This window comes from Pteropus medius, unplaced genomic scaffold (assembly GCF_902729225.1).
Source record: "Pteropus medius unplaced genomic scaffold, Ma_sr-lr_union100, whole genome shotgun sequence".
Lineage (NCBI taxonomy): Eukaryota > Metazoa > Chordata > Mammalia > Chiroptera > Pteropodidae > Pteropus > Pteropus medius.
Window position 1 is genome coordinate 7,305,111 of NW_024349804.1, and position 13,729 is coordinate 7,318,839.

General features: G+C 42.5%; 1 protein-coding gene and 1 long non-coding RNA gene across 2 annotated transcripts in view; both read left to right on the forward strand.

Annotated features, from left to right (window-relative positions):
• The first annotated feature begins 1,979 nt into the window (after positions 1–1,979).
• Positions 1,980–8,632, forward strand: LOC120582823 (uncharacterized). Its single transcript, XR_005647657.1, has 6 exons — positions 1,980–2,496; positions 2,905–2,975; positions 3,973–4,444; positions 6,887–6,992; positions 7,774–7,918; positions 8,476–8,632. It is a non-coding gene; the product is annotated as an uncharacterized LOC120582823 (long non-coding RNA).
• Positions 8,633–12,720: 4,088 nt separating this feature from the next.
• FBXL5 (F-box and leucine rich repeat protein 5) overlaps positions 12,721–13,729 on the forward strand; it is a 32,685-nt gene continuing 31,676 nt past the window's right edge. Inside the window, exon 1 of the mRNA XM_039838160.1 lies at positions 12,721–12,886. Within this exon, the coding sequence (XP_039694094.1) occupies positions 12,803–12,886 (84 nt within the window). The 5' untranslated portion in view covers positions 12,721–12,802. The remainder of the gene's footprint in view (positions 12,887–13,729) is intronic.

A 13,729-nucleotide genomic window follows, 5' to 3' on the forward strand; every position in this document is an offset into this window, starting at 1 on the left:
GTAGAATGACTAAGAAATTGGGCTGAGAACTTGAATGTTTTTTCCCCCCTTTCTCAATAAGTTCAGCATGTTGTTTCCAAGTAGCTTTTGGATTTTAAAGATTTTAAGCTTTTAAGAATACCAGTGACAATTTGATAAACCCACACATTAAAGATCTTCATTATAATCTTTTGTGCTTTTTCCTTTTTAGAACATGCCTCGAATGAAGTCAAAATCTGACTTTAAAAAAAAAACAAAACATTTTTCTCCATATTGTCACTATTTTACATCCCAGATCTAGTGGTTGAGCTTGAATGCTGTTTTTACTTCATCCTTTATTCTTTTTATTTTAAAAAATATGATTTAAGTGCAATTTGTATTAGTTTGATTAAAATATAACAAGTTTGAAATTCAAAAGTATCACACCAGATGTTCTCTGGAAAGGTACTGAACATTTGTAACCGAAAATCTTGATACTTTCTGTCAGCAGATGAAATTCTTTCACAGATTAAGTCACAACTAGTTGAATTACATTAACCAAATATTTAATTGTATAATTATTTGCTTTTCCATTAAGGTGATTGTTAAATTGACCATCTTATATAGGGAAATCAAATGAGATGACAGCAATCGAAATATCCCAGTCAATTCATGTTTTATTTATCACATTCTCTCTATTAACAGTGACCACAGTTGATCATAGTGTTTATTTGTGGCAATAGACACAGTCCTTGCTCAGACTTTGAATAAGTTACTCTGGCAGTTTCTACTAAAAAGATTTTCTGGTTTCCATCCACAATTAGCTTGTGACTTGTTGTTTATAAAAGCATTATACTGTGCCATTTGATTTGTGCTTAGAGGCAGTGTGAGACTTTGCTTAGTCTCATTTGAATATAATGATGAGCTTTTCCAGATTTACATGTCAAATAGGAGCGTACTGCTACTTAATATGTAACTCATGAAGACATAATATGTTTAGTATCTGTTAAAACTTCCATTTTAAGCAATATTGAATGCCTATAAAATATGCCAAGGGTTAGCTAGGAACTTTTAACACGTTTTCTCATAGATTGCTATAAAGGTTAAAGAGCTTGTTATGATCATGTGATTGTTTCGTGAAAGAGCCAAAGAATAGAACTTAAGTACTGTAACTTGTATTTAAGTGTCTTTGCACTATACCATAATTCAAATCATTAAGAGTAGGATGAGATTTTCATTTGAGGTTAATATTTGCAATTTGTAGTAGTACTAATATCATTTATAATGTTCACATTAAACTAGACGATAATGACTAATAATTTCTTTAAAAACGAAGCTTATTTAATACCAACGAACTGAAAACAGCACCAATGTTTAAAATCCTAATCTAGTTAGCAATTGGATGGATTTTCTCCATTAATACCACATTGCCTAATCCTAACAGGCTGAGTTTCATCAAATAACAACGACAACAACAAAGCTATCATATATTTAAAAATCTGAAAAGTCAAATCGACTTACAAGATTTGCATTACATGAACAAGGAAACTAAATGGGTATTTTTTTCTCTAAATGAATGTGTCAATAGGAACTTCAGCCAATCCGTCTGCATTTAGCCACAAAGAAAGTGAATCAATTTCCTCTTGCTTCAGCCCAAGGGTGTGGCATTCGGTCTTGAACAGTTCACTCGTGACCCAGATTTTTTTGGAGGGCTCCTTTGGAGAACATGGGTGCAGGCATACCATAGTCCTCAGAGGCCTAGCAACAGCTAACTAAATCCGTCTCAGCTAAGAGCCCGTGGGTTTTGTATTTTTCTTTAAATGTCAGGATTTCTGTGTAGTTTTGGACCAAGGGCCAGGTAGTCTCGTCCTAAGTTTGTGTTCCTTTCCTCAGATAAACTTTAGCTCTGTTCAAATGGAATAAAATTTTATTTTTTATTACATGTTTAAAAACATCTATTGAGGCTCTAGTGTACACAAAGCCCCATGCTAGACAATGGAGCGGGTGAGGTGAGTGGGAAGAGGAGACAAATAATCTTAGCGTGTATACCTCGAGCATTCCCTGTGGGCGCTCTGGGATTCAGACAATTTAAGATACATTTGGCACCTTGTAGGGTGGCCCCATAGAAGTTTTACCAAATTTGTTGAGGTAACGTATGCAAGAGAGATCACCCTGAGGAAAAAAGAAATGATCTGGATCAATACTGAAACCACTGTTAGGGTGAAGGACAGATGCTGAATATGATGATGTGGCCGTACCTGAGATGTGCTGCGGCTCAGACCCCCGAGAAATACCTGCTGCACAGGGAGCTGGAGGGCTCTAAGTGAATGCAATCGAAAGCTACTTCACTAAACACGTGCTGAAGCAACTCTCTTTGGGACCCCTTTAACAGTACGTCACAAAGAAAGAAAGCCATTCTTTGCTACCTTTGCACCTAAGCTCATGATGACAACCTGAGAATACAGGGCCCATAGGAAGAATGCAAGAGACACAGTGGCTCACTCGCCATCTGGGGTCACAGCATTTGTTACTGAGCAGGTGAGCAACATTTCTGGGAACTCAGAAGTGCTTCATACTAATGGCAGGAAGCTTTTGCTGAAGCTATAGGTTCTGCACTGGCTGGTGGGCAATGAGTCATTAAGACTCGCAGATTGATACTGTGACCTCATTTGTACCTGTGGGCTGTCGGGAGAAATATGGATTATGTAAGAAGAACCAAACAGTGTCCCCACTTATAAAAAGGGCCCACGTTAGTGGGGGAAAAAAGATGTTCACATTAATGAAAATAAAATGCAATGCATTCAACATTGTAAGTTGAGTTACTGCACTGGGTGCCTCATTGACACATGAGTGTCTGGGTCTCATTCTGTAGAAATCGGGACACTGTTGACTAAAAAGTTAATGTTTCTAACTAAAGGAGATTTATTAATCAGACCTCTGTTTTAGCAATTTCTGACAGCTTGGAAGAGGATTGAATGAGAAGTTAAAGTCAGAGAGAAATGCAGTTCAAGCGGAAGGTAAGTAGAGCCTCAACTGGGTGCACATCAATATGAGCAGTGAAGAGGGGGTGGAGTAAGGATATTTAAGAGGAGTATGTATCTCATTAAATATTGAAGTGTTGGAAAGTGAAAGCTTTTAAAATAACTCCAAAATCTCTAGAGGCAGTATCATGTGCATTAAAAGACAGATTCTGAAGCTAACCTGCCTAGATTTGAATCTTGGCTCGGCTATTAACGCGATAGCCTTGGGCAAATTACATATCTTTTCCGTGTTAGTTTTTTTCACCTGTAAAGTGGGCGTGATAATAGTACCTACACTCCATACAGTCATTCTTTAAATAGATATAATCTAATACCAAAAAGTCCTTAGACTAATGCCTTTGTATCAAGCTTGTTTGCTGTCATTATTCTAGATAGGGTAACTAGATGGACAGTGATAAAAATCAGTGAGGTGAGAATATAGAAGTCTTGGCAAACTCAGGGCAGAGAAAATGGTGAGTTCGCTTTTAGACATACTGAAGCTGGAGTTTCTGATGCACAGTAGTCCACAGTGTTGCATAACTACTAAGTAGCAGAGGGGAGATTTGAGCTCAGGTCATCCTTTAAGTCTATACAATTTCTATAGTAATCTATCTTCCAAATTTAGCTATATTACATTTAGTGTATCATGCCATTGTGTTTTGTAAATGACACGATGGGTTCCATGAATTCTACAACCAACTTACTAAGTTTGAAAAACACTTTTCATTATGGGTGCATAGTAATTTGCAATATGGATGGATAGTAGTTCGCAAACTTTAGTTATGTAAGAATCATATATAGAGTCTGAGACCTTGTCCCAAATTTTCAATGGTGAGTCTCATAAATCAAATCTTTACAAGGCTCTGATGTGATTTTAATCGGGTTCCCTGAAGATCATATTTTGAGGAACACTGTAAAGGATGAGGCTAGTTCAGGTCTCTGGTTGAAGTACATTGTCAGTACCATACAGTTTATTTCCTCTTTATCATTTCAGATCGTCTATCATTAATTTAACAGAGAGTAAGTGCTTCCCTAAGAACCTTGAAGCAGAGTATATCTGCCTCCTGTTCTGCTGCGTGTTGTTTCCCACTCTGTGCTCCTTCTCACTGATGAAGCTCCCAGCAAGGCTACCTGAGAGGACTCCTATTAATAGAAAGTGTGATAGCTGTACAGAGGGCAAGAGCTTTCCAGTACTGTGAAAATGAGAGATCTGGCTTCAAGTCCTGCTTGTGCCTCTTTGAGCTTCGGTTCGCTCATCTGTAAAACTGGGTAGACAGAACTTCCTTTGCATTGTGAGATAATGTGGCACGTAGCTAGTCTTTCATTTCAATGACTGATGGCTATAATCAATGCACATTTCACCCTTACATTTGGAGAGGAAGATCATAGAAGTATCGTGCTGTATGAAAAGGAGGTATATCATTTCTCAGGAATGTTCAGTTAGAGACTGGCAAGATTAAACACGTGTAAGTCTGTAATTCTTCGTGAATAATAACATTCTTTATATTTCGACCCATCCTAAAGCTGACTCAAATTGAACATTGACATTCGGTAAATATTTCAGAACCATCTCTTATTTATTGCTCGCGCTTCAGACCAGATCAGCGTGACTTACTGTTTCATTTTGGGGGGCTAGAATGCCATCTTGACTGTAACCTCATGAAAGAACCTGAGCTAGTTTGACCCAGCTAAGCCACTCCAGAATTTTTGATTCTCAGAAACTGTGAAACAATACATGTTTTCAGATACATGTGTAATTCGTAATGCAGCATTTTGTGTTTTCTGTCACTTAACAGTCAAATGTAATTCTGAGACCTTCCCTTCTCCAGTTACTGTAGAATTAACCTAAAGAAATAGCTTTCAAGGAGCTATGTCTAGGGTCCCAGACGCTCAGACCTGGAGGAGCATCTTGCCCAATGTCCTCATTTTATAGGTAAAAGTGAGAGCTGATATTTAGTGCTTCCTATGCCAGGCTCTCTACTAAGTTCCATACGACATGCAATTCTCAGGACATCCTGTGAGGTAGAGTCACTGTCACATTTTATAGAGGAGCAAACCGAGTTCGCACTCCAATGACTTTGCTTTACTGTCTCTGCTGCTATCGAATACTTTCCAAACAGTTTAATTACAAGTGTATATCAATGTTTTATTACAATCTTGCATGTAAAGGAAAAGATCTGTAGTCGTTCGAATAATCACCTTGGTAGAGACATTTTAAGAAAAGCGAGTGAAACTGATCACAGTTAAACTAGTTACACAAAGAAATTAATGATTAGTTAAAGGTCAACTACCTCTTGATGAACTTATCTGGGTGGTTGGTGACTGATTTTCCTTAACAAGTAAGCACTTGTCTGGGAGAGGCTTTTTTACGTGTGTTGTAGATTAATTAATATGTATTAATTATTTATCATTCCTTAGCATTCTCAAAGGCATCCCAGACCTCATTTGTGCAGACTTGAAATGAAGCCCCAAATGTCCAAAGTCCCATGGGTAGGTAGGTAGTGGCAGAGGTGGAATTAGAACTCAGGTCGATATTACACAACAGGATTGTCCCCTCCCGCCACTACCCCAATACTCCTGCCCCACCAAAGCTATTAGTCGGTTAATGGGAGTCAGAGATGTATATAGGACACTCTTGTTTCTTTCTGCCTACATTGCTCTCAACGTTTTAAAAGTTTCTGAGAGTTACCTTACAGAACTGGGTATATTTTTTGTACTGTGTTTTGGAATTATGAGGTTTTTAGTTTAATGTTAGGAATAGGGGGGAAGAAAACTAAACTGATACTTCCTCAAATACTTTTTCCCTTTCCGAGGGCAGGAATTAAGCAATCGCCAGCCAGATTTCATCATTACAATGACTATAAGCCGATAATTTACAGGAAGTTTATCACTCGTTACTGTTCCAACTTGCGATACTTTCCCTGATACATAGTGCGAACAGCCGAATTAAGTTGTCCATGAGACCAGCCACCTTTCCCTCAGGCTGTTTTCACTGACACTGCTCTATCTTGTTCCATGCGAGCCAGCCCATAATAGAGCCTTTGATTGGAAGTCCAAGAGTTAGTGTTCACTTGGCAATATTTATTAAGAACAACATAAGTGACGTGCAGGTATGTTTAGGAAATGAAAGGCTCTTATCTCTCTAGAATTTTTGCAGAGAAACATTATGGATCGCTTCATACCTTATATCTCCTTCTTTATGTTAAAGCAATGTAATGGTCTTAGCATCATCTAAACTGCTTCTCTTCAAAAGGTAATCTGGAACGGGATTACTCTATATTTGGGCACTTATGTAGTTTGTGGTGTTGCCCACATTCTTCTCAGTCACCTTTGGCTACAGTTAGAAGTTAACTTCTAAACATATTAGGTATTTAGTTTGTTGATATAAACTAATGACGTACACTTGTCTTTCAATATAAGGTTAAGCACGTGTTCCAGGCTGAGAAAGACATAGCTTTTTATTTCCCTACTTTTCTGCTAAGTAGCTCTAGACGTTGGACAAATCAATAACTGACTAAACATCCTTTTCCTTCTCTGTCACGTAGGGAAACAGAACCTTCCACATAGTTGGGAATAATTTATGTAAAGCGTTTATAGCGCCTGGTGCATAGGAAGACATTAATACATTAGAATTATTGGTTTCTTCTGTCTATTTCCACCTACATCTTTTTTCTTTCCTTTGTTCCTCCCCCCACTCTGCTTTTCCCCATCTTTTTATTTGTCCTGTCCTTTTTCTTCTATTCCTCTTCCTCATCTCAGCTCTTCTATGCCTTTGTTTATTTCTCAGCAGTTCTTTTTTTCATAATCGAGGCATCAATGAGTCACATCTAGGGGTGAGAGCTTCACACCTTGAAAAAAGGGCACAATGAGTAGCACCTGTATTCCCGTCTGATGCCTTCTCCTTCCAGCCAAGAATGGGAAGCACATGCTCCGAAAATGCAAACTTGAAGTTCTGGGAAGGGACACCGACATTGTCATCACAAAGGGCCACTCGACGGGAAAATGCCCTATGAGGTAGATTACGCCCACCTCTCACCCTCCAACTTTCTAGTAACTATGTGTACTCTTAAAAGAGCTGGCAGCAACCTTGGCTGGCGAGGGAGGCCTAGCCCTGGGTGAAGAGGGTCCCATGTGTGTCATGTAGGAAGGGTTTGGTGGTCTCAGGCATAGAACCCAGCTAGAACTCACTTCAGTGACTTCCTAGTGACAAGCTGAGAAAGTCTCATGTCAGAAGATGGGATCTTGTGGCAGGAGATGAAGACAAAGGTCTCTACACACAAGTGCAGGAAGCATCCTAAGATCCTTTTTATATGTCCGTGAGGTAGGATGGGCCTCCCAAGACTGGATATAGCTCTGGCATTACAGATCTAATGGTGGTTAATGTTATCTAAACTAAAGTCTTAAAAACGAACAAATAAAACACAAATCCCAAATCCTACAAATTTGGGGGAAAATTTTTGTTAAAAATTTGAGAAAAAAGTAGCTTCTCCCCCACCCCACCCCCAGTCCCACCACGAAAGATAGGCATTGTCAACATTTTGATATATTTCCTTTTAGCTCCTTTTAAATGTACTTACAAAATTTAGTCATCATCAAATTGTTTTAATATATTTATTTCTGTATTTTTGACATTAAAAGTAAAATGTGCTCATTTAAAACACTGGAAAGAATAGGAAATGTCAGTCAGAGGAGACATTAAGATTTTGCATCATTCATTTCCAGCCCTTTTTTATGCATTTTTATAAACTTGGTGTGGGTTATTCTGTACGTACAATTTTCATTCTTCTGTCTTCAGTTAACATTCTGCCGTACAGATTTCTCCAATGTCATTCAAAACGGTGTACCTACCTTCAGAGACCTTCGGGTCCCGTGGAGAAGGTGAATGTGGACAAAATGGTAGTGTGGACAGAAGCCAGAGGCAAAGCGGACGCACAGCACAGGTAAGGATAAAATTTTAGGATAAACATAAAATGGTTCTACTTGCAATTAGCACTGTTGCTACTGTTTACATGTAACTGAACATTTTTTTCTTTAATAGTATTTTTAAAGATTTAGAAGTTATTGCCTAAATTCTTTTAAAATGCGTTATTATTAATGAATTTTTATAACTGTAAGAGCACTAGGCGAACACGGTGAAACGAAAACTACCAAATTTAAAAGGAGTTTAACTGCGTCTCATTCCGGAACTCCCATTTACAAGTTTCGGCTGTGTTATTCTAGAAATATATCCACTTTAAAAAAACACAAACAAGAGCATATTTAACTGTGTTCTCTACATTGCTTATTTTTTTACACTTAGTAAATCTTGATTTCATAGCAAACATAGATTTATCTTATGCTTTTTAACAGGTGCATTTATTTGTCTATTGAATGAATGTGCTATAATTTATTTGTCTAATATCTAGTATCCTATCGAGAGGGACATCTAGATGTTTTCAATTTTTTTGGTCATCGTGCAAAAGATTTATTGTATTTTCACTTTTTAAATTTATTTCAGAAAAAGGGTTCGTGGCAAACTGCAGGCAAATATATATATTTGATTTCTGAGGTCCATTCTCATATAAAGTATCCTAAAGGAAATTGAAAGAAGTAGCTTCCGGCATTGCATTTCAACTCAGTGCTTATCTTTTCTTTTAATAATGCTACATCCCTAATAAAAGCTTTCCTCCTAAATTAACCTAGCCTGCTGCCACAGTTGTTGATTGGCTGTTTTGACTGACTGTGAGGATGGGCTCTGGTACTGAGTTAGGACTGGAATTCCAACTGTTTTACAATAGCGACATTCTTTCATTGCTTGTTTTCACAACTAACCCCCTATTGGGGAAAGTGCTGTGTCACGCTTAACTCAGACAAACAGAGTTAAATGCCGTAGAGCTGACTTTCCCTGACCAGTAATCCTTTCCACGGCTCTCACACTAGGGTTGGAAAACACTAGAGAGGAGGCCTAGTATCATATTTTTGGTCACCAGAGAATGATTTGGTGTGTTTTGTTTTCCCCGGTAGCATGCAGTTTTTCAGAGGGAATGAGAGCAGGAAAGAAGAAACCACCAATCCAGCAGGCACTATGCAATATGGATTTTCACTGTTCTATTCAAATGCCTTGTCCTGTCTCCTTGGGGTGGACAGTAGTAGCTAGGTGGTCTGTTAGAATCCCTTTGCTGTCGTTTGCCAGAAGAAATGATAGACAGGTGATTAAACCGACAACCTTGGCCTTAATAACAGTTCCTTATCTGCTGTAAGTTGCAGTAATCTACAATGACGATACCAAACTGATCAATGTCTACTTTCTAGGGCTAAAGTTTAATTTAAATCAATCATTTATCTGGATATATATTAGGTTATTAATTGCTACATTACTCGGCATATGAAGCTAACGTTAGCAGCTTCTTTCGAAGGGAACAATGGCACACAGGACTTATTTATTTTATTTCATTTTGTCATCTTAAACAAATTCCCTGAAATAGCCAGAGTCTATAAAGTGGCTGTTATTACTGTCCAGCTGACTACACAGCTTCAAATTCTGGGTTGTTGTTTTTTGTTGTTGAACACCTATTTAATGTGTCTGGTTCTAGGAGGTCCACTAGACACAGACAAACAACACAGACACAGGTATTGGGAAATGAAACATGGTGTTTCATTTTAACTTAGTGAAAATTAGGAAGTTATAGAATGCCATGAACTTCCCTTATTTCCTTTTTTTTTTTAAGTCACCAAACATTGAGTAGTAACTACGGTAGGCGTTGTTCTAAGTGCTGATGCTAAAACAAAGTGTATGTCCTCAGGGAGCTCGTTTCTCTACAGCCCCCGTTCAGCTGAGGTCTGATTCTACATTCCAAGACAGCTGGAGTGAAAGATCAGAATGGAGAAACAGAGGGGAAATAAGGAACTGTCCTCTGGAGGATATTAAAAAATATAGAGACAAAATATAAGAAAGAAGGAGAAAGGGGGAGAGGATGAGAAAAAGATATTAAGGACCTTATCTATATTCTATTACTCAAGCATTATTCTGGTGTCTTTAGGACAGATTGTGTATAAATCATCATCTCTGTATCTCACACAACCAATACAGTGCCTGTGAGGGTATTGTTGAACCTACTAGATTATTCGCTTACTAATTTGTAGGACCCTAGGCAATTACCAGAATGTCTTCAAGACTTAGTTTCCTACAGTACTACCTCACAGAGTTTTTTTTTAAATTTAATAATAATAATATTTTACAGACAGTACTTAACTATGTCCTAGGTACTATTACACGAAGTTCAAATACATACACTCTCTTAATCCTTACAACAATCCTATGTCTTAGTCAGCTCAGACTACTATAACAAAAATACCATCGACTGGGTAGCTTATACACAACTGGAATTTATTTCACATAGTCCTTGATCAAGTTCAAGATCAGGGTGCCAGTATGGCAAGGGCCCTCTTCAGAGTTGTAGACTGCAGATTGCTCCTTGTACCCTCACATGATGAAGAACAGAGAAAGGAAGCAAGCTCTCTGGTGACTTTTACAAGGGCCATCTATCACGAGGCCTCTACCTTCATGACTTCATCTAATCCTAATGACCTCCCAAAGGCACACTTCCTAATATCATCATGTGGGGGTGGTAGGGTTTAACATGAGTTTGACGGGGACACAAGTGTTTAGTCTGTAGCAGCATTACCATTATTTTATACATGAGGAAACCGAGACGGAGAAGTCATGCGGCTTACTGAAGGTCATATAAGTAATTTCGTCAAAACCAGAATCTAACTTCATCTCCAGAATCTGTGCTTTTAACCACAGCTCATACTTCCTGTCAATAAATGCCTGTCAATAAATGGCACATTGTAAGATTTGAAATAAACAGATGCACTCTACTACTACAAGGTTTTCTCACCTTCTACTCCATTATTTGTTGAATATTTATCAAACCCCTGTGGCGTAATGGAACTGTGATAATAGGGACATAAGGGGTGAACAGACACATCTGGTTCTTGTCCTCCTGGAATTTATGGCCACTGTCAAGTGAGCACAGAGAGTCAGGAGGCTCTGGCTAGAAATAAACAGTAAAGATTTATTCAAGGGTCTTAGGGTTTGCAAACTGTAAATACAACTAGGCAATACCCAGAGAAGAAGAGAGAAAAGCAGGGGTTCTTATAGTAAAAAAATACATTCTTAAGAAGACTCAGTACTGCATTCTTAGCCTCTGGATTGGTCCAAGATGATAATCTTCCAGATGCTTGGCCTGAATAATGGACATCAGGTGGTCTGGACACTGAAAATTCTTTCCTAAGTCCGGCAGGGGGTAATCAAAGGGTTATCTAGGATTTACACACACACACACACGCACACACACAGTCATATTTCATTTTATTGGGCTTTGCTTTATTGTATTTCACAGACGTTGCGTTTCCTACAAACTGAAGGCAAGATCTTTCAACAACAAAAAGATTGATTCACTTTACTGCAATATTCACTTTATTATGGTGGTCTGGATCCAAACCCATAATATCTCCGTGTGTGTGTGCGTATGCGTGTGTGGTGTGTGTGTGTGTCTCTCTCTCTCTCTCTCTGGCATAACTAGAGGGTTCAAAAGTTTAAGTTTCCAGGCTAGCTAAAGCAAAAATAGAATTGTTTCCTGCCTCAGCCCACTTGATTTTAGCAAATTAGCAGCTTGACTATAGTGACTCCATTTTATTTCTTCACTCTTTCCTCGCCCTTAAGCAAGGAACACAACCCTACCCAGGTCATCTGCCTTCCCTTTCTTCCGTTTCTTTGTGTACATAACCGCTCCAGCCAACCAGGGGAGGTGAGTGGTGCCCCTAACAGGGGCTCCCTCGGTCTCCTGGAGCACTGGGGTAGGGACTAGGTGACCTGTGGGGAGACGATGTATTGACCTTTCTCTTGACAGTGATCTCCTTTGTCCCTGAGCCTCTGCTTAAAATGGAGGGAGGTGCATCAAGGGCCTTTGCCAGACTAACCTGTGATTATTCACCTCTCCCGCCACACGAGAGGCCTGTCTGCCATCCCTGACGCGGCATTCCAGAGCTTGAGGTGCCTTCCCGCCCCCTTGTCTCCCCGGAGACTTTGTTCTGTCCTTGGAGACTCCAGAATTGCATGTGGCCCTTCCCTCCCGCCCCAGAGCTGCTGGGAGGAGATGCTGGTCTCCCTGGTCCCGGCCCTGCCCCCAGACCCCGACCCAGGCGCCAGCCCGGAGCTGCTGGCTGGGGCCGCCGGTGTCCATCTTGTCACGCGTCCCCGTTTCCCTGTGGGTGGCAAGTTCTTGGGGCCCCCTGGGCCTTCGGCCACAGGGTGAGAGGACAGCCCTCAGCCTGCTGGTCCAGTCCGCCACCGGTAGTCGCAAGGAGGCAAAGGGCGGCCCAGGAGGGCCTGGGCCACGCAGAGCACGGTCACCCTAACGCCCAGGCAGCGGTCTCGGCCGACCGCGGCCATTGTGCTTCGCCGCCTCGGCCTCAAGGCCTGCTGAGCGCGCTGGCAACCGGAGGCGCGTTGAGAGCGCCCCTAAAACGACCGCGCTTCCTCCGCTAACGCGTGTGATGCTGTAGCACAGAGGAGAGACGTGGTTTCGGCCCCCGGCAAGGGATGGCAAGCGCGCAGGCTGCGGGGCGGCGCGAGCCCCGCCGCCGCGCGCGCCGTCACGTGGGCCGCGGGCCCCGCATGGCGACGGCCCGCGCGCGCCCGCGCCCCTGCCGGCCGGGCCGCTCGGGCGCGCGCGCCGACGGGGCGGGCGCATGCGCAGGGGGGCGCGCCGCCTCTGCCCCGCGGCGAGGGTGTCTATGGAGAGGCGGCGGCCGCGGCTGCGGAGGCTGAGGCAGCGGCGATGGCGCCCTTCCCCGAAGAAGTGGACGTGTTCACCGGCCCACACTGGCGGATGAAGCAGCTGGTGGGGCTGTACTGTGACAAGGTAACGGCGCGCGGGGCCTCGCGCCCAGGGCGGCGGCGAGGAGCGGGCCGGTCCCCCGGCGGCCTGGCCTGCGCCGCACCCGCAGCCCCCGGGGCCGCGCCGCGCCGATTGCCGCCTGCGCAGCTGTCAGCGCCGCGCCCGCCGCCCGCACCTTCCCGGGGCGCCCGCCTCCGACGTGCCCCGCTGTCCGGGGCCTAGCGACCGCCGCCCTCGGGGCCGCGCCGGGCCCCGGCTCGCGCCTCCTGCGTGCCAGGGCCACCGTCGCTCCCCACCGACCCCCGGGGACGCCGGGTCGGCCCCCCTGCCGTGGCCTTGCTATCCGCCCGGGGTAGGCCGTTCCCGCAGCTGCTCCCCCGCCTCCCGCAGCAGCTCCGCGCCCCCGCCCTGCCCCCGGCGGGCTTGGGGGTCTTCCGAGGCTGGTTGCCATCCGCATCCATCCTCCTTCTGGACCTCTCGCTCGCTTCCTGGCTGAACGGGAAGCTTTTCCCCACTACCCCAGCTCGTTTTACGCCCCAGCTTTTCACTGGTTTGATTTGGGAGAAAACCCAGGTTTCTTGGCTTAGGAACTGGCAGCTCCCTCTTCGTGTGTGCGTGTGTGCGTGTGTTTTCCTTGCAACTTTTATTGTCTTGAGCATTTACTCCATGTAGATTTTTGTTATAAGACAGTTATTCTCTGTTGGAATTCTTTACGTGGGCTCGAATAAACGGGGCCTCCGAAAAAGTTGGTTTATCTGTGCGAACCTCTTTCGACTCTTAATTGGTGTAGCATAAGCTAGAAAAGCACCTTTGTGGAGCTAGTTCAGGGCCTTTTGCTAATGATTTTTAAAACAGTACTAAGATTTC